This window comes from Pygocentrus nattereri, chromosome 1 (assembly GCF_015220715.1).
Source record: "Pygocentrus nattereri isolate fPygNat1 chromosome 1, fPygNat1.pri, whole genome shotgun sequence".
NCBI lineage: Eukaryota > Metazoa > Chordata > Actinopteri > Characiformes > Serrasalmidae > Pygocentrus > Pygocentrus nattereri.
The window spans coordinates 42,188,723-42,210,522 of NC_051211.1; the positions used below are offsets into that span (position 1 = coordinate 42,188,723).

The following is a 21,800-nucleotide window of genomic DNA, read 5'->3' on the forward strand; positions in this document are numbered from 1 at the left end:
TAAACAGTTTTTCCTTAAATAATAATATAATTTCTAGGTGGTGGATGATTATATGTTGATATATACCATTACTGAAAGTGTTTAAAAAAAAATAATAATAAAAAATAAAAAAAAACACATTAAACTGTTATTGCAACCCTCTAAAAATAACAATTAACCTTAGAACTTAAACAGAAATGCTATAATTTGTGAAAGAACTGCCCTACTGTTTTCTCCACCACCTGCCAGATATCTGCTGTGCTATTCACTTGGATTAAAGCACAAAAATGCTGTAATTTGATGCTGGAAATTAATAAATAACTTTAAAAATCTCCCTTACAGCATCTTTTAAATCACTAGAACTGAATAAGGAAGGGAGGGAGAGGGGAGAAAAGCAAAATATGCACAGCTGTATCCTGCATACAGTTATACTTGCGCTCACATACCCCTGCACAAATCGTCTGACAGGCAGTAGGCCTCTTTGCTGGCAGCAGAATTGAACATTCCAGAGTTGAAAGCTTAGACAGACAGTGAAACGAGCAAGGGCCACTTTGAACGATTTACTGACTTTACTGAACTTCTTCAGCTCCATCTTTCATCCTCCCCAAGTCACCTGGATGACAGAAGAGAAATGAATTTCTCCTGAACCCTGAATTTGAGGCAATGAAAGCTCACAATATGTCAGAAGGTATGTGTGCTGCCGCCATCAACCACACCCACTCAAATCTATTTACTTGGATGTGAGAAGGATTAAGGACAGTGGGTAAAGAATGTGTGGACTCGTGCTACTTTAATTTAGGCTGTTTACCACAGCCATTCGTGATACAAATGCTCATAAACAGTAAAAGCTAAAATCATCACTTAAAATGCATTACAACACAAACAAATAAAACAAACAGTTGATGCCAACCAGCACGTGAGGTAAAGAAAAGTGGAGCTGCAAATCAATTGCAACATCTCAAATCTACAATGGCCTCTTATGCTGACCTGAATTTTTTTTTTTTTTTTAAATCAACATTCTGCCAAACCCTAAGCCTGAGAGAGGTTTCCAGCTTCACTACTTTGTTTCCTTGAGCAGATGGAGCAAACGTAGGCTGCTGGCTCTATTTCATACTGTTGAGGAATTTGGGCTGCTCTTCACCGCGTGGCAACAGTAGCTCTCCTCCAATCTTCGGCCCATTCTTCTCCTGAGGAAACAAAAATTTATAAGTAGGGAAGTAAGTGCAGGAGCCAAACTTAAGATTAAGCCCACTCCCAATACAGAGGACACATTTCCAAAAAGCATCCAAAGTGTCATGGTACCTTTAACATGCCGTCTCTTTCCCACTTGAACAGGCCACAGTTGCTGAAATAGAGAATTTAAAAATCAGCACCCCATGCATATGAACACTGATATTTTTTGAAAACACAGTATTTATCTCTGTATTTTCCACATGGAAAAGTTCACTGAAAACTGAACTTTTGGGGCCAAAAAAAAAAAAAAAAAAAAATATATATATATATATATATATATATATATATATATATATATATATATATATATATATATATATATATATATATATATATATATAGTCCTACTGATATTACATTAATATTACAGGAAATGAACACATACATTTTAGCACATAATTACTATGTATTAGAAAAAATAAAGCATGAAACAAAATACCACAGCATTGTTTTTGGATTCTTGCATGGATAGAGTTTTGTGAATGGGGATTTTTCAGTAAATGGAGGGTAAAAAATGTTTTTCTGAAATATCTGAATGTGCATGGGTGAAGCCTAATCCCACGAGCCAATAAAACCAAAGAAGCTGCAACTTCTTTTCTCACTTACCTGCAGGCTGTACTTGGGAAGCGGGCCAAGCTGATCTTCCTCTGGCCACAGGGGCATTTAAAGAAGCGCTTGACAGCATCATGCCAGTGATAGTCATGCTTCTCCTCTACACAGCGCTCGGCCGGCTTGAAGTGCGTGTACTTGCACTGCAGATCAGAGCAGCTCATTAACCACTGTGGCTTACTGTGTTGTGCACATGTGCATTAACCACTATGGCTTATTTTACTCATTGTAGAGACACTCTGGAACTATTCACAGCTGAACGTTTGAGGATTAAGCCTTACTCAAATGAGCACCCCAACTTGAAAATATCCTGAGAGGGTGACAGAGTTATGGTCAGGATGTGCCACATTAGTGGGCTTTCTTCACTGCTGCCTAGACTTTGTGTATACAGATTTGTTGCCGCATAAAGAAGTAACCATAGCAGTCTAACAAGGCAGGACCAATAAGTCAAACTTTTTGACAAGAATTAGAGTTGGGTGGATGGATGTGCACTGAGCCACAAACTTTGAATCAGTATGCTAAGGTTTTAAAAGTCAATAGACCATTCAAAATGTAGCCATAATGGTCCCGTCCCCCCCAAGCAAGATACTGAATACTGCATACAGAAATTACACAACCTGTCATGGATCAGTGTTCTCTCTCTATGATAGAGCAAATGCTGGCAAAACAAAGAGATGATGAGTGACGTACATTTTTACAGGTGACTGCGCGACACTTTATTTCTCTGATACTCTTCATCTTTTCTTCCAGCTTCTCCTTCTGCACCAGTGGCTCAAAGTAGTCCTGCATAGCTTGCATTTCCACCTATAGGCATATCAGTACAGAGTTTATTAAAATAAATTAATTAATTTTTAACAAATCTACATCTACTCTATATTTCACATGTACAATTTTAGAAAGTAATGAAATTTATTTATATATATATATATATATATATATATATATATATATATATATATATATATATATATATATATATATATATATATATATATATATATATATATATGCAGTGACAGTAATTTTATAGAGCTGCATTTCTAATCCCTGTAATAAAAGCATGATACTTCTTCCACATATTGCATATATATTTTACTCAACATACACACACCTCTCCCATAATCCAGGAGTTTGTAGACTTTGCATTCAGAATGTGCTGAAACTCTTCTGACTGGATATATTCTAGCTGTTCCCGCCTCTTCTTCTGAGCTGGTTCCTCCTCTTCAGCAGTTGTCTTCTCATCTGCAATCCGGCAGAACATTAAGATCATGTGCGAGTTCATGGTTTGCCTTGATTCATGACAATGTCAAGGTATGTTGGGATACACACCTTCAGGAGAGGTCAGGCTGCGCTGCACTCTGACGGTGATCTCACTGCTGCTGGGCCGCTTGCGCTTCACAGAGTTAGGGTCATCTTTAACAATGGCCACTCCTTTGGCCTGGAGCTTTCTCACTGCAGCCATCTGAGAGAGGACAGAGTTAATGCTATAGGTCCACAAAGACATGAGGTCAGCTTATTTAGTGGGAGTGAACAATGAGTGACCACTGACTCTTTTAGGGCATGTTCAAACTTTGGCAAGTTTGGTTTAATTAAAATAAACTCTGGTGCAAATGTTTCATTAGTGCCGTTTTTTTTTTTTTTTTTTTTTTTTTTTTTAAACAACAAGTGACAATGTTGTCACTGAAAAACTGGTGCATCGCAAATAAGCAGACAGACTCCCAGAGTTGAATTTCGGTCCACTTCCAAAAGAACTTTGGAGCGGTTCATTTGAGGCTGCTTTCACACAGAGTTTGTTTGCCAAATTGGCTTATTTTAAATTTTTGTGACCATTTTACTTTTTCCTTTTGGTTCAGTTGGTTTCACATTGCAATGGCTTATGTGCACCAAATAACCAGTGGTGGACGAAGTACATGATTTGTGTTTGCACACAAAGGTTGCACACCTTTGCAGCTGATAAGCTTTTTGAGGGAGGAGGAGGAGACGACAACGACATGTCCAGCAGAATATCCTCCCCCTCCACAAAGCCTCTTCCCAGGGTGGGTACATGAGGGGCACTGAGACGGCGTGCAGGTGGAGAGGAGCCCTTTGGAACCTCTGACCCTGCTTTCTGAGTGAGTAGAGCACCACTGTTTATAGAGGGTTTAGCTGGAACCACTGTACCTCCTGTTTTCTGCAGCACCCTGAGAAACAGGACAAAAGAAAAGTCAGTATAATAATTCAGTGTTTTCTCCCACAAAATGTAATGCATGAAAGTGTATATACACTTCATAAAGACCAGCAGGTATATACACTCATGCACATTTATTCCCTCCCTCTCTCTAAAATACTCACCTCTTCTGGATCTCTTCTGCCCTCTTCTGTCTGGCCTGCATCCTCTGCCTGTGCAGCTCTTTCTGCTGTTTGAGGAGGTCAGCAGCAGAGATGGACTGGACTGTTGATGCAGACGCCTCTGTATTAAACAGAAAGCAGGAGTTAAAAATCAATCATTCAATCCACCTTCATTTTGACTTAGAAAGGGTAACTGCTGAGCATGAGAGTACAAATTATACAATGATGTGAACATGGACTTGGAAAAAATTTAATTTAATCAAATACAACAAATAAAACTATCAATATTTTAATGTCTCACTGAAGTTAAGAAAAAATGACAAAATAAAAATAAATGAAAAAATAAAAAATAAATGATGAAAACAAATACATTTGTTTTTACATAATTCTAGAGGTGCACCAATCATTGACTTGCATGGCTTATTCCAAATTATAGTGCCCATATTTTGACTTCTTTGTTTTAAATAGCCAAAACAAATAGCTCACACTGTGTGTGCTAAATGAACACAAATGTAAGAGAACATTTCCAGAACTTTCAATTAATAACATTTACATCAAATAATATTATTTGGACCACACAGGCATTTTAAACTCTTCAAAGAAAAGTTGTCTATTTAAATAACCTTCATCAATTAAAATGCTAATCAGAAGGGAGGTGACTGGCTATTTAACAGAATGAGTCATGCACATGCTACATATTTTGGTACAAGTGTAGCAGCAGCAGTCTCCGTTGTCGTATTTTGCACTTCATAATGCGCCACACATTTTCAATGGGAGAATGTGGCTTGGCATTGTCTTGCTGAAATAAGCAGGACGTCCCTGAAAAAGACGTTACTTGGATGGCAGCATATGTTGCTCCAAAACCTGTATGTACCTTTCAGCATAAATGGTGCCTTCACAGATGTGCAAGTTACCCATGCCATGGGCACTAACACACCCCCAAACCATCAGAGATGCTGGCTTTTGAACTTTGCGCTGGTAACAATCCGGACAGTCCTTTTCCTCTTTGGCCTGGAGGACACGACGTCCATGATTTCCAAAAACAATTTAAAATGTGGACTCATCAGACCACAGGACACTTTTCCACTTTGCGTCAGTCCATCTCAGATGAGCTCGGGCCCAGAGAAGCCGGTGGCGTTTCTGGGTGTTGTTGATATATGGCTTTTAAGAGTTTTAAGAGTTTTAACTTGTACTTGTACACAGCGACAAACTGTCTTCACTGACAATGGTTTTCTGAAGTGTTCCTGAGCCCATGTGGTAATATCCGTTACAGAATGATGTCGGTTTTTAATGCAGTGCTGCCTGAGGGATCGAAGGTCACGGGCATTCAATGTTGGTTTTCTGTCTTGCCGCTTACTTGCAGAGATTTCTCCAGAGTCTCTTGATGATATTATGGACTGTAGATGATGAAATCCCTAAATTCCTTGCAATTGCACATTGAGAAACGTTGTTCTTAAACTGTTGGACTATTTGCTCATGCAGTTGTTTACAAAGTGGTGAACCTCGCCCCATCCTTGCTTGTGAATGACTGAGCCTTTCAGGGATGCTCTCTTTATACCCAATCATGACACTCACCTGTTTCCAATTATCCTGTTCACCTGTGGAATGTTCCAAACAGGTGTTTTTTGAGCATTCCTGAACTTCCCCAGTATTTTGTTGCCTCTGTCCCAACTTCTTCAGAACGTGTTACAGGCATCAAATTCAAAATGAGTGAATATTTGCATAAAACAATAAGGTTTATCCATTTGAACATTAATTATCTTGTCTTTGTAGTGTATTCAATTGAATATAGGTTGAAAAGGATTTGCAAATCATCGTATTGTTTTTATTTATGTTTTACGCAACGTCCCAACTTTAATGGAATTGGGGTTGTATGTATTAAATAAATACAGAGACATGTTTTTAAAGTAGCTGTAGGAGTTTTGTATTACCCTAGTAAGCACATTACCTGCTGACTGAAATTGTCCCAAGTGCCTCTTCATTTGAAGAGCTCCTGGTGTAGGCATGGACATTAGGCTTTTGAAGTCATCTGAACATCCAGACATTTCACCTGAAGTCAGTGCTACAGATAACAGAACATTTTAAAATAATTATCAAAATTAATTAAGTATATAATTTAAATATTTCATATACACACACACACACACTTTCATTTGCTCATGCACCTTTTCCTAAACTATTGCATGTTTATATCTGTTTTTTTTTGTTGTTGTTGTTTTCTTTCAAATGTCACATTGAACCTTTGAAATAAATTCTAATTTTGCCCACAATTAATATACAGGTATGTATATAAAAATCACATCCAAGACCTACAGATCCATTTGCCTACAATCTTACCAAGCTTCTTGGAGGGGATAGAAGCCAAAACTGCTTGAATTGAGGGCTGTTTCTTTGGCTGTGGGGCAGTCCTGCAAAAAAAAAAAAAAAAAAAGAAAGAAAAAAAAAAAGAAAAGAAAAAAGCACAACAATGATGTTTTCATTACAGACTCTCAACATTTTTTTTGAAAGGAGAGGTTAACTCACACTGATGGTGCACAGGCAAGTGAGGACATGCCCCCATAGTGGAAGTCACTCTGACAGAGGCGTTCCCTCAAACCACCCTTGCCCTTTTTTTTTCCAGGGGCCGAGCCTGTGAAGCTGGACTGAAGCTCTGCTCTCTTTGAGCTCATCTTCTTGTACTGTGCTTTAACATGGTACTGGCAGTACTGACATTCATACTAAATAAAGAAAAAAAACTAATTAATACACATGCAAGTGGCAAAACAAATAAATTAATTAAAAAAAAAAAAAAAAAAAAAAAAAAAAGGAACAGGTGAACATGCGCACCAAGTTGACCAACTGTGTGCAGGAATCCCCGTTCTTCTTCTTAGCCTGGCAAGTACCAAAATCCATGGCTTCCCCCAACATTAGAACCTTCTGTGGATGGTCCACTGTGAGGCAGAGCTGTAAACAGGCAGTATGTTGCATTACTTTTGAGTACAGCAACAATGCAGCATACCGTCATCCCAAGTATAGAAGACACCACACTATCTGTGACCATCTACATGTCAACCAAAATTCATGAAAACATTACAGCCACTGCAGAGCTGCTCTGGAATTTAGCTGTAGTTCCCCTGAACCACTGGGAAGCTTAATCTGTAAAGGAATTACTGGTAATTTCCCTTATAAGGTATGTTGGAAATGTAGGAATGTAGACCAGCCTTTCTCTGAATACGATTTTCTCTGGATGAGCATGTTAGCTTTTTAGCATCTCCTGAGCTGGCTGTTAAAGCAATGCTTTCGCAAATGGTACATTTATGTTTACTTATCTCACAAAGGAAATGCAGAACTTATTTAGAGGTTTTGTGAATAGTTTCAGAATCTTTCAAAAGAGAACTGCATCTAAGAATCAATCCTTTTTTTTTTCCCCAACCCATAAAACACACACACACACACAAAGATCTAACAATAGCAGGCAAGATATACACCCTCAAACATGTCTGATAATACCAGGGTAGATCACTTTATAAACTTTACTCTAATAACTAAATAAAAAGGTGTGTGTGTAAATGCACACAAACACACAAATCTACATTTTCACATATTCAGACATGACCAAATTTGTTGGTTACCTTTACAAACTTCCCAGACTGCATAGCTGAAAGTCAGTATTAAACCCACAGAGGTGACAAATATGGCATGATTATTAATTAGAAACTAAAAATGAATGACTTCATCATCGTTCATTTAATTCAAGAAACAATACGAATAGTAAACATGCTGTACACTCATATCAAATATACCAACGTTTTTGCAAAAGTATCTGCATATGCCATTTCCTACTAATTTTAACATTCAAATACAAAATATTGCAAAGAACCCTGGATACACAGACATTCCTCATTCATACATTTCTATAAGCCTTTTTCTCACCTCATTTGATCCATCTTTATTCTTCATTTGGTTGGGGTTAAGTATGCCAATCACTGTCCCAGTGTCTGTTTTCCACAGGTCTGTGTGAACACTTCCAAAGAGGAACAGTGACACATTTACCTCAAGGTTATGAAGGTCATTCAGCTTCCAGATACTGAATGTTTTGCCCTATAAAAGAAACTGGTTAGTTGTTGAGGTGGAATACATAAATGGACAATTAATTTTTTTTCAGACATGTAGCTGAATATCATTTCCTATTATATGCGGCTTTCCAAGCTGTAACTGTTGTTTACATTGTTCTTGCTTTGTGGGGTGATTTTACTTATCACCACAGCAAAGGTCACCCAGTCACTGTCTTCTAGATTGTCCCTGGCCAGTCGATCAGGCAACTGTGAAAGCCTGATCATTCTGCGGTTAGCCATTTTGTGTTCGATTTCTACCGAGGACAGACGAGGTCTCCTACAGAGGAAAAAGGGCAAAGCAGTCAATGACCATTAGTGTACTTAAGACAGGCTGTTTTTAATCTAAAATCTTTTATACTGAAACTGCGATTTGAAGAGTGCACTTTTTGTCCATTTACTATACAGATCAAACTGAAGTTGAAGAACTTGAAGTTCTACAATTACAAACTGCAGTCCACCGGTCTCTCTGCATACTCCGTTAGTCCCCCTGCAGTGCTAATCATTCTCAGCACTGCACTCACACTGACATGGTGGTGTGTTAGTGTGTTGCAATGACACAAATTAAACACACACTGCAGTACTGCTCGAGTTTCTTAACACTGTTCTCACTTACTGTGGACACTGGACACACCTACCTTGTTGGTCCACCTTAAAGAGGTAAAAATGGAGACAACAGCTCATCTGTTACTGGACTACAGTCTGTAACTGTAAAACTACAAAACGCACCAATATGGTAAGTGGAGCTGATAAAATGGACATTGAGTACACACAGGTATAGATAATGAAGCAGCCGGCTACTAGCCTATAAACACACTTCATAAAGCACAGAGAAATTCATTTTTACAAGTGGCTGGCTAAAAAGCCATGCCAGCTTAATGGGAAATTCTTTTCTAGTAGTTTTACATTTTGCTTCGCACCTGGGTGAACTTCACACTGGCAGCAACATGCCATGACAAAGCAGCCAGAATGAATTAATTTTCAAGTTAGCCATTTCATACTTACATACATATTACATATACATACATATTTTTAACCCTAAAAATGGGCGCACACTGAAAAAGGTTAAGAGCTTCTGGTTTAAACAGTTACTGTTTGCAGAATGACTGGAATAAATAAATGTTATCATGATCCAAATTCAGCTACAAAGTACTACAGAGGCTTACCCTATATTTAACATCTGTCCTGATGGTAACATAATTATCAACTGGGTGAGTTTCCACCATTACTTAATCATTTATTATGATAACTATTCTCAGTTCAGACGGCATTTAACACTCTAAACACCCAGTGATTTTACATTTGGAAACCAAAATGCTGTCAAACTAGTGTGCCGGCTCCCTTCTTCTGGACAAGCTGATCCACTTCATTACTTCGATTATCACAACATTTAATAATACCAATTATTTGCCAAAGGCTCCAGCACAAGTACTTTAAGGTTCTGTTATTACACAGTGATAGATATGATCATCATCATCATCATCATCATCATCATCATCATCTTCAGCAGTGTGCCTTTATCATAAACACCAAATACACACCTAAGCCGGAGACCTGAGTATTTCTCCACAGTGACATCCTGAGTGACAGAGGGTCGGGGTGTGGCTTGTCTTGCCACGGGAGGAGTTACACCAACGCTTTTACTTGATGGGGGTGACTTCATTGTGTTGCTGATTTTAGAGCTAGTCCTCGCTGGCTGTGACAACCTGTTGCTCACATTCTGTCCCAGCAGACTCTGCTTTTCAGAGGAGGCTGTAAAGAAATACGGTATCAGCTTACGGTATACTATCTATTAATGTACTCAATTGTTGCAGCAACTAGGCAAGACTAACCATCAACTCTATTCAGTCATTTCTACACACATATTAATAACCAATTACCAGCTTTGGGTTGATATTCAGTCCTCTGTTTCCCATTTGCTTCTAGGGGTGGAGACAATGTTGCTACTTTCTGGGCTGTTGGAGATGACCGGATGCTGGGGTTTGTTTGTAGGGCAGGTTTGCTGCATTGCTGGGGGGATGTCAGATGCTTGGTGGAACGCTGTGTTGCTGATGAAAGTTTGGTACTTTGTCTCTGTGACAAAGGATTATGTATGGGCTGGGAGACCACACCTTTTTGAGACACCTCCAGCTGCTGCTGTAGTTTTTGCATCTTCTCTCGCATGCTTTTCAGCTCCTCTAAAGTCAGAACATCAATGCCAAAAAATATGTACACTACCATGACAATCTATTTTAGCTTAACAAAAACTTCTTTATCAGTGTCAAGTAAAAGATTCAAATATTTAAAAAAATATTCAAAATATTATTTGTAAGCAAGTTATTTGCAGCAATGAACTGCCCATGTTCAATGATCGAATCTCACCCTCCAGGTCCTCTTTAGATTTCCTGAGTTCACTTTTCCCTCCTGGGCTTGAGTTTGCTGACTCCATGTCTTTTTCCTCTTCCTCCTCTGGCTCAGCATAATCTTCGCCTTCATCACAGTCGTCATCAAAGAGATCATCCAAATTGTCCTCCCCTTCTCGAGCAGTGGAGGTCTCTGAATTCTGACCCTCACTCTCTTCAAAAAGAGAGAGCAGCATGTCCAGGTTTTCATCTTCGGCTGGTGAGCATAAATCACAAGAGCTTTCATTAGAGGCTGATGCTTCAGCAGTTACAGTAGAAGACTGTTTGATATTTACATAAAACGCTAATGTTTGATAAACTATGACATTAAAAGCAAAAGCTTATCATTAATAAAGTGCGCCTTTGACTAGATCTAAGCACAGACTTTGTTTATTTGGATGTGTAAACAGAAATCTAACTTCTACAACCACATATCAAAATACAAAATTACACATTTAAAACATTGGGTGTAAGAAGAATCTTAATTTTTGATGTATTTTTACATGCTTGTAAAGGGTAAAGTGGCATCTGAGCTGACAGTTTAGTCTGATGGTTAAATTACTTCTCCCATGTGAGAGAACAAGGTTTAATCTGGCTTCTAATGGTTTGTGCCTGCTATGTCCTCTTCTGTCACTGTGGCTCTTAACAATGAGGATTGTGACAACTCGTCATGATGACTGTAAAAATATGATTTATCATGCAGCGCTATTACAGACAAAGATGTACAATACTAAGGTGAGGAAAAGGAGTTTAGATTGTGTCGCAAACTCATAACATGATATCTATTAATACAACCCCAATTCCAAAGAAGTTGGGACGTTGTGTAAAACAAATAAAAACAGAATATGATGATTTGCAAATCCAAATATTCAATTGAATACACTACAAAGGCAAGATATTTAATGTTCAAACGGATAAACTTTATTGTTTTTTGCAAATATTGACTCATTTTGAATTTGATGCCTGCAACACATTCCAAAGAAGTTGGGACAGGGGCAACAAAAGACTGGGAAAGTTGAGGAATGCTCAAAAACTAAACCTGTTTGGAACATTCTACAGGTGAAAAGGTTAATTGGAAACAGGTGAGTGTCATGAGTGGGTATAAAGGGAGCATCCCTGAAAGGCTCAGTCGTTCACAAGCAAGGATGGGGCGAGGTTCACCACTTTGTGAACAACTGGGTGAGCAAATAGTCCAACAGTTTAAGAACAACGTTTCTCAACGTGCAATTGCAAGGAATTTAGGATTTCATCATCTACAATCCATAATATCATCAAAAGATTCAGAGAGTCTGGAGAAATCTGTGCAAGTAAGTGGTAAGGCAGAAAACCAACATTGAATGCCCGTGACCTTCGATCCCTCAGACGGCACTGCATTAAAAACCGACAACATTCTGTAACGGATATTCCCACATGGGCTCAGGAACACTTCAGAAAACCACTGTCAGTGAACACAGTTCGTCGCTTCATCTACAAGTGCAAGTTAAAACTCTGCCATGCAAAGCGAAAGCCAGATATCAACAACACCCAGAAACGCCGCCGGCTTCTCTGGGCCTGAGCTCATCTGGACTGACAAGAAGTGGAAGTGTCCTGTGGTCTGACGAGTCCACATTTCAAATTGTTTTTGGAAATTATGTACGTCATGTCCTCCGGGCCAAAGAGGAAAAGGACTGTCCGAATTGTTATCAGCACAAAGTTCAAAAGCCAGCATCTCTGATGGTTTGGGGGTGTGTTAGTGCCCATGGCATGGATAACTTGCATGTCTGTGAAGGCACCATTAATGCTAAAAGGTACATACAGGTTTTGGAGCAACATATGCTGCCATCCAAGCAACGTCTTTTTCAGGGACGTCCTGCTTATTTCAGCAAGACAATGCCAAGCCACATTCTGCACGTGTTCCAACAGCGTGGCTTCGTAGTAAAAGAGTGCGGGTACTAGACTGGCCTGCCTGCACTCCAGACCTGTCTCCCATTGAAAATGTGTGGCGCATTATGAAGCATAAAATACGACAGCGGAGACCCTGGACTGTACATCAAGCAAGAATGGGAAAGAATTCCACCTACAAAGCTTCAACAATTAGTGTCCTCAGTTCCCAAACGCTTATTGAGTGTTGTTAAAAGGAAAGGTGATGTAACACAGTGGTAAACATGCTCCTGTCCCAACTTCTTTGGAACATGTTGCAGGCATCAAATTCAAAATGAGTGAGTATTTGCAAAAAACAATAAAGTTTATCTGTTTGAACATTAAATATCCAACTTCACTGGAATTGGGGTTGTATTTGGTTCTTCCCTGATCCACATGAAAAAGCATATCCAATTCTTGAAACTTTCTACTCAAAAGCAGTTTCCCCTACAATAATATAGGAGAGACACTTTCCCGGGCAAACTTGTGTATCTCCCAGCTTGAATGAGATACAAAATTAGGAAATAACTGGCAGGTTTAACATTTGCTTCCGATTGCTCAGTTTGTGTGGTTCACTCAATTTTGGGCAAAAACTATTTTTTTCAAATAGCTTTAGATCATTTACTTTCAACTTTAAAGATTCACTAAATTCAGATTCCACGTACAGCAAGGATCTGGTGCTGTTTTATCAGTAAGTAAAACCAGTGAGAAGTGACCCTTTCGAATGTTTGCAGATAAAACCAATAGGCATTCTTCAGAAGCCCCATCATAAAATGCACATCCACTTGTATTTTCAGAGACCTTATAGTGAAACAGTATTTAGTAGTGTTGATACAAATAAAAATGTACAAGATAAAAAAGCACTTTGGTTTTAAGGAACCAATAACACTATTCTAATGTGTTTACACAGATTTGTGAACTGTTAAGCATTCAGTCACACACAAACTATTCATCTATATATAAATTAACTATGAATGAACAACAGTCAATTGCATTTCTTGAAAACATTTAGAGAGCATAAAACAGTGTATTCACATGTAAAGTGCGTTAAAAAAAGTAATTCTGTGCTTTGATCCTACACCAGACCCCATCAAACAGGGTTATGGCAACACTGGTAGCTGTGATGGGCATACCATCTGGCCTGGGGGGGAAAGAGAAGAAGAAGAAGAAAAAAAAAAAAAAAAAAAAAAAGTAAATGTAGGGGCAACCCTAGACAGCACAAAATCTGAGACAATTCCATTATATGATAAGAATTGTCCAGATTTTGCACCAATTTTTTTTTTACTGTCTGATCTATGGCGCAATCTGTTGCAGCATAATTGTGACTTGGGGCGGGTAAAACGGCATATCTAACACCACAAGACAATAAATTAATAAATAAATAGGTTTTAAAAAATTATAAGCACTGATTTTTAATTAGCATCACACAGTGCACTAAACTGATTTAAACATGACTCGTTGTGCTCTTTTTGTAATAAATATGCAATTTGATGGTATTCTTTAAGTACTGCAGATACCTTTGATACGTTTTATAAACATTCTTTTCAGAGTTAAATTTCAAATTTAGACTTCTTTGAGTGTAAGTGGATGCCACAGCGTCTTCCTGTATCTAAATCTTGGTCAGCAACATCTGAAGTGAACACTCATCTTAGGTTTTAAAAACAGCTAAAATACACAAAATTACATGCATTGTTTGGCAACAAGCACAGATTTCTTTATCTTATTTGAGTGGCCAGTAGGATGCATTTGATTTGTAGGGTTTTTTTTCATATACCTGTTCCAACTGTATTGTTTACAATGAAACACCTCTATATTAAGATTAAACAATTTGATAACAACAACAACAACAACAACAACAACAACTTACTACTACTACTACTACAATAATAATAATAATAATAATAATAATAATAATAATAATAATAATAATAATAATTAGTTGGGAGCCAAAAGACAAAACTTTCACCTTTCATTTACTTTATTTTTCAAAATACTACCAATTGCAAGATTTATGTAAACAAACTAATGTACTCTTTTCAGTTTGTTGTAGACGTAACGTTCAGTAAAATCCTCTAATACGCTACATGAACTGTTTGTGATTTCCAACATCGTGCCACTGCTTGAAGCAGTTGCGTTTTGGCACCAAGCACAAGGGCACATTGCAATTTGTGCAGTATATAGGAGTCTTTACTTGTCCTCCAGCCTTCTTGCATAGCTCACATTTCCGCCTTGCACTTGTACCATCTGTTGAATAGTACGCAGGCATGCACAGTTCTATTCGCTCTGGCAGGGGTGGCTGACGCTTTGGAGAACAGGATTTATTACTAAAAATACTTGCAAGTTGAAGAAGTAGCATTTCCCTGAAGACCTTTTGTGTGACAGGGTCTTCTCCACGTGCCTTGGCCATTTGCTGATGAAGAATAAAGCTATTGACAATCGCAATGTCAATAAAATGGAAAAAGAACGTTTTGTACCACTTCTTTACTTTATGAAGAACGTTGTAGTAGCCAATAAGAGCATCGGAGAGATCTACGCCACCCATGTGTTGATTGTAGTCTTTGACAGCAACAGGAATTGGAACCTCGGTTACTCCCCATTCACCTTGTTCATTTTTCACTCGTCTCTTCACCGTGTCACCTGCATAGGCTTTGTGCATTGTAGAACACATATGTACCTCTCTTGTGTCCATCCACTTCACAAACAGCAGCTTCCCACGTCTGCACCAGCGGATGGTTCCTCTCTTTGCTCTCTTTGGAAGATCGTTCCTTTTTGTTTGTGGGAAGCCTTGCCAATTGGTACGGAAGGTGCCACATGCAAGGGTGTTCTCCTGTAGCAGAGCAGCGAAAAGGCTGGGACTAGTGTAGAAATTATCCATGTAAACCTTATACCCCCTGCCCAGCAATAAATGATCCAACAATGTTACGACTACATCATAACTAAGCCCTTTTCCAGTAGTCGTGGCCCTTTTTCCCTCATACACAAAGAAATTCCATGTATATCCACTGGCGGAGTCAGCAAGGACAAACAGCTTGTAGCCCCATTTGGTGGGCTTTGCTTTCATGTACTGCTTTAGTCCGCTTCTTGCTTTGGAAGCCACCATACGCTCATCTATGGACAGTTCTCTGTAGGGCTGGAAAAAAGTTAGGCATGCAAGATGTATGTCTGTGTAGAGAGGTTTGATTTTGAATAGCTTGTCATATCCTGGGGATCCTTTCTTCTTCATGTTTTCTGCATCTTCCTGAGGATCGCAAAGATGCAGATTGCTCGAGATAGCTGCAAACCTCTTGCCTGTTATGACTGAGGAGGGGAATGCAAGCCTGTAAGGCAATTTTCGGCTCCAGTAATCTCTCAGATTCTTTGTTTTTACCAAGCCCATGTAAATAACAAGAGACAAATAGGCACAGAACTCATCGACTGTGAGGGGAACCCATCTGTTCTTTGCAGCTGCTGCTGCTCTCTCTGTCTCTCCAAACTTGTTAGTGTTATCCACAATAGTTTTGATAACAGAAGTGCTAAAGAACAACTGGAATAATTCCAGAGGGGAGTACATCATGTTTGAGGCGAGCTGCGGCCCTGGTGGTCGCTCTGGCAGGAAAGGGGGGATATGGGGCTGTTCATCTTCATCATTGATGTCATGCCACTCTTCCTCTTCCACGAGTTCTAAAACATGACGTGGTGCTCTGGCTCGCTTTGATGGTATCCCTTGTGAACCAAAAGAAATATCAGATGCAGAGCAAGAATGTCCTCTTTTCACTGCAGATGGAGGTGCTTCTCGTGTGACTAATGTTGAACTGGGCTCGTGTGTACCAGCTGGACTAGGACAGACAGTACTTGTTACTTGTTGTGTCCGAGTGGGGGTGATGGGCAAGGTCTGCTGGCTTTTCTTTGTTGGCGTTTCATTTGGGAGCTCCCACTGCTCATAATGAGTCCTTTAATAAAATAAACAAATAAATAAATAAAACACAAAAAACATATTATAAAAGTAGTCAAAAAATGCTCTATAATGTTAAACAATTAGAAACATAACACAAATAGTCAACCTACAAAGAGTGTTTGACCCAGTCTTTTGAATGTGATGTCAATGTAAATTCATATTTACAGTGATGTGAAGCAGTAAGTATGAAAAGCTTTGACCTTTACACTGTATTTGGTCTTCATTTAAATAATGGGGACAGTAATGTAATTTAACAAGTGTCACTTAAAATTAACATTTATTTAATTTAAATGAATAGAAATACTATTTTCTTGTGTGAAAAGTAAGTACACCCCTACATACATCACTACTTCGAATTGAAATCAGGGGCCTGGCCAACAGGCAATCATGTAGTAATCATGACGTAACTATGGATTCTTTTTCCTACCAGAGTGCCATTTGTCAAAGTTGAAGCTGAAGAAGTGGACTTTCCAACAAGTTAAATGATCCCAAATAAACTGCAACAACGAAATGCTCAAAAGGAAACACTTCTGGAAAAGGGAGCAATACCAGTCACTGAAGTGAGGGTTTTTTACTTTTTCACCCAAAATAAAGACCCCTCAGCTCAGTTTATTTTTAAATAAATGACTTCAAAGTCAAATTTCCGTTGTTTTTCATTTTATACCATTTATCTATAGATACTGTTTAAATGAAATTCAATTGCTGATTTGTCAACGCAAGTACAAAAGCAAACAAACAAACATCATGGGGTGTACCTACTTCTTCATATGACTGTAGATAAGCTACAACAGGTCTTACTGTATAAACAACATAAACAACATGAGGTAACCAGTCAAAGAAACATTTTTACATACCTGTCAAAAACAAGGTAGTCTTCAGAGGATTCCTCAGCCGAATCACAACTCTCACTACTCTCTGATACCAGCAACTCTTCCGTTTCACTTTCGCAGTCTGCCTCCTCCAAAGACTTGCCATCATTGTAAAACATTTCGTCTTTAATTTCCCAAATATGTCCAGATGCCATTTTTGGGTGTTCAATAAAAAAACGTAACTTCTGAAGGGTTAAGGGGGAAAATGTCTGCTAGGCCAACTTTTCTCTTCTCTTCACTTTTGGCACAACTGCGTTTTGCATTTATATTAACATTTCTCATTGATGTATCGTTTTAAAGCTTAATATTGTCAACTCAGGACCTAATGTTAAAGCTTCAGTCAAACACTGGACAAGAACAGACTCGGCCCCCCATGAACCTAAAAGCCTTATATTGATTCTACTACTCAATAAGGGAAGAAATTTACATTCAAAAAAGTCACAGACAAATATAGTTCCTATAACCATCCATAAAGAGAAGCAGGACACACGGAGGTCTTTCTCCACACTAAACACTCCAAAAAAATTATGACTATGGAAAAACAAAACCAATGTGACACAGTAAGGCTGACCGACCAAAATCAGTCACTGGATTAAGAAAGGTTTATGCTCTTTTCTGGTAGTCGTGTATCTAAAAAGATAAACTGAAACGTCAATATTTCAGCCTTATAGCTGCATAAACATCCTAATGCAAATGCATCAATGGGTTGTAACTACACAGCAACCTAAACCTGTGGCTGCAGCGAGCAGTCTCACGGGAAATGAAGTTAAAAGAAGACAGTGTGAGGCGTGTAATTTGGGATGGAATTACATCAGAGCAAATATTAATATGCAATAACACTCAATGAATCAATGAACAGGCTGCAATGGGCAGAACACGCAATACACTCAATGACGCAGAACAAACGAGCGAGCACAACATACGCGCTTTATCGTGTATGATGAACAAAATTTGCACCTAAAAAACAAGCATGCGAGGCTGTGACGTACGGCACGAGCAAAGAAGCAGAAAGCCCCGAGCCTGACCAGGCTACTGAAACCAAAAGGGCGGATGGAGAAACCCAGCCAGACTAAACACCTGCTGCACAGTCTGTGCAGCAGCGCAGTCGACATAAGCCAAACGACGCAAGTAAACGCGACGGTTTCCTAGCAGGTCTGCTGTAAAGAGCTAAACACCACCACAGCCCGGTTTACCCACAGACAGACAGACTGTTCAGATGTTCAGAACCCAAAACGCTTTGTCCTGTGAACCTTCTTCTCTCGCACATCACTGGATCCTCTAAATTAAATTACGAGGTCGTTAAAGAGCTGCAGCACGAATAATGCTACATGTAAACTAATGCTACATGTAAACTAATGCTACCGCGCACTGAACTGAGGTCATTAGACTGGCAGCCTCCTTAAGCGCGCTTTGATAGTATGGTCAGAGAGCTCGTAGAGGAGACTTACCACTCTGCAATGTCTTCTGGTTTTCTCAAACGCTAGAGGGCGCTCGCGAGAAGTGCAAAACGAATGGGTTGACATGGAGCATTTGAGGAAAATGAGTTTATAAACGCTTAAACATTTATAGTGGAAAAGAATGCAATACATTCCTGAACATAGAACAGCATAAAACATTTTAACACCGCTGTTATATTTTTAAGAATCAGTCATCATCATGCTCTAGCACTAACGCCTGCCCTGCTGCCCAAAACTCTTTTACTGTAGAAAAAATGAAATATACCGATAGGATTTACAATAAGATAAGATAAGATAAAATTCTACTTTCTAAAAATAAAGGAAGGTTCTGGGAAAGTGATTAGAAATTATTTTTAGCCGTTGAGCTCCTTTCACTCCCATTCACTGAGGACTCAATCGCGGGCGCCCTCTGCTGGTTAACAGTCCTGTTTCTGATATAACGGGGGGACAGGAAGTGGCCAGGCTCCTCATAAACCGGCCCTGGTATGGTAGTTAGCGTAGTTCCATGTACAAACTGAAGGCAGATGAAAACATGTCAGAGGAAATAAAGCAGGTTTCCCTGCAGGTGTGTGTTCTTCATCAAATACTCAGTGAAACACGACAGATCTTTCAGTTCTTTGCGTGGCTTGCCTAAAAAGGCACCACAAACCTTTTCTCTATTTCCGCTCGACAGCTGAGTAACATTAACTTATTTTTGCTGTTTCACAAAACCAACAGGCCAGTATTGTTTTGCCAATGTTTGTAATAGCTAAGCACAACTGCTTCGCCATTTAAGGTGGAACAGGAATATTCAAACAAAAAGCGTGAAAAAAGTAGCTAAAATTCAGCCTCGTAGTTTTAACACCACTATTTTTGATAAGGAGTTTTTCCCTGTCAAAGTATCGCATGAATACAGTGTGTTGCTCAAGTCAGTATGACGAGGAAAAAGGCCCCATCACCTGTTCTGACAGCTTAAAATGAATAGTGTTAGTTATACTTTGCACCTCTAACAGCAGATGTCTTTGATTAACATATACTTTTCATCAATATTTCATATACTTTGCAATTAGACATCACCGCAATGGCACTTCATGTCCACTTATTTATCTCTGCTGCTGTACTGAATCAGTGCCTCCACTATATCACCCCTACACATGTCACTTTATATATCACCAGTATTAAGATCTACGCCTTCTACCTCGTACTCATGCTGGTGTGGTTCATGCTGCTGTTATTTGCACCCCTTTATTTGCACCTTCTATTTATTGTTTATGTTACTTTGGGAGTTAACTGGACCGTTAGTACAATGTTTCGCTCCACCTCATGTACCACATGTGATGCGAATGATACGATAAGATAAGGCTTTATTATCATTTTCTTCAGTCAATTGAGGATTTTTATAATTCTGCTAAACGTCAGGATTACTGGCTGAATTTAATGTTACTTTAGCGTTAACTGGCTCCCATTTTAGCCATAACCTTCTTACTTATTTGGTGTCTAAGAAAGTCCATAGATTATATGGACCATCGAGGCTGAGGTCACTTCTTATTCGAATTTCCCCGTTCTACCTTAAATGGTGCAGCAGCTACATTCCGGCGCCTGGACGTAACCGCTCCAAAGATTCAGGTAAACCAAGACGGTGCACGTCTGGGGCGAAAAAGGACTTCAGCTCCTGTCTGCTTTAGTCTTGCGTCAACCGCTTCGCCCCGCCCCCGTCTCCGTCTCCCAGGGCAACAGCAGCAGTCTGCGCTGAAAGACCGGCAGCGGGCTAAACAAACCCCAACAAAGCCGATTTCTCTTAAAATCGGCGAGTCTGAAAATGCATTTTAAGGCTTAACATACTCTCAAGACCCCCACGTTTTAAAATGGGCCACAGCTTCGGTGCAATCATAATGCGGGGGGAAATAAGCGCTAAAGTTGTGTGAAAGTGGCAGGATTTCCCGCTGGTGTAAATGGGGGCTCAGGTATCTGAGTCCAAGACCACGTCACCGCGTCCCGGGAGATATTGACATAGTGGCTCTCCGCTTCATGTATGCTCTCTGACTGCAAGACCATTTAAGGTGGAACGGCAACATTCAATAAAAGCTAAAGTCAGCATCGTTATTAACCAAAGAACATTTAAAATGTCAAACATGGACATTAATACTCTCAGTTTGAGTGAGAGCAGGCTGTACTCACCCGTCATTCTGCCCTGTCCTTTGCTGTGAACTGAAAGAGTGCTCCAAAGTAATCAGCTCAGCAGATAAGTGAACTCCTTAATGACTACTCACAGCAATAAAACTACAAGTGACAAAGAAAAGACAATATCGCCACAGCCTTCATAGTTCTTAAAATATTAAGTGACGATAACAGTAATAACAATAAAACCAGGGAAAATGCTCGCTCTTATTTTCCTCTCGCACTTCAGTGGCGCGAAAATGTTAAAGCACGAAGGACCCTAAACACACGTCACGACAAGCGGACACTCTAGCGCCTGTTAAAAACACGTAGCCGTGTCTGCATTTTTAGGTTTATACTCACGTTGTTTGGAGTGTAGGGGTCAATTATATGGATATTATTCGGTTGATCAACTCTGCGATTCTGTTCTTTATGATTTTTAAGGGCGTTAGAGCAGTTCAGGATGTGCCCATGTTCGCTGATCTTTAAGTCATTTCCGCCGGACGACTGTTCGTCCACATGCTGTGTAGATCGTCTATTCCTGTTCTACTTGAAGCCGGCCGAGAAGCGCAGCTCGTCCAAAAACTGAGCACCTTGAAATAATGGCTTATTTTCTTAAACTCTTAAGCGGTTAATTTAATTTATTTCCTTGAAATAACGGCTAGGTGAGTCAAACTATTGGCTGCTTATTTACTCAAAACTGACTAGAAATTATGACTTCCCTTTCGAAACTGAATGACCCATTATTTCAACACGTTGGATCTCTACATTATTAATTTCATAATACTAAGTCAATGTTTTGAGACAATATAATGTGATATACTAAGTTAATATTTCGAGAATGTCCATCCATCCATCCATCCATCCATCCATCCATCCATCCA

The 21,800-nt window shown here is 39.3% G+C and overlaps 1 protein-coding gene across 3 annotated transcripts; it reads right to left on the minus strand.

Annotated features, from left to right (window-relative positions):
* Positions 1-46: 46 nt before the first annotated feature.
* On the minus strand, positions 47-21,160 carry mcm10 (minichromosome maintenance 10 replication initiation factor). Of its 3 annotated transcripts, none has more exons than XM_017716830.2 (18): positions 20,938-21,160; positions 10,602-10,838; positions 10,121-10,417; positions 9,782-9,992; positions 8,355-8,520; positions 8,062-8,229; positions 6,976-7,092; positions 6,673-6,866; positions 6,487-6,557; positions 6,098-6,211; positions 4,153-4,270; positions 3,764-4,001; positions 3,151-3,283; positions 2,933-3,063; positions 2,512-2,625; positions 1,819-1,964; positions 1,282-1,324; positions 47-1,166 (listed from the first exon to the last, which is right to left on the minus strand). In XM_017716830.2, exons 1-18 carry the CDS (start codon positions 20,942-20,944, stop codon positions 1,083-1,085), a joined length of 2,589 nt encoding a protein of 862 aa, XP_017572319.1. In that variant the 5' UTR covers positions 20,945-21,160; the 3' UTR covers positions 47-1,082. The 3 variants fall into 3 exon arrangements, with proteins under 3 accessions (XP_017572319.1, XP_037398000.1, XP_017572318.1); XM_037542103.1 differs by lacking the exon at positions 20,938-21,160 and adding an exon at positions 18,772-18,790; XM_017716829.2 differs by lacking the exon at positions 20,938-21,160 and adding an exon at positions 15,195-15,478.
* Between the last annotated feature and the right edge of the window lie 640 nt (positions 21,161-21,800).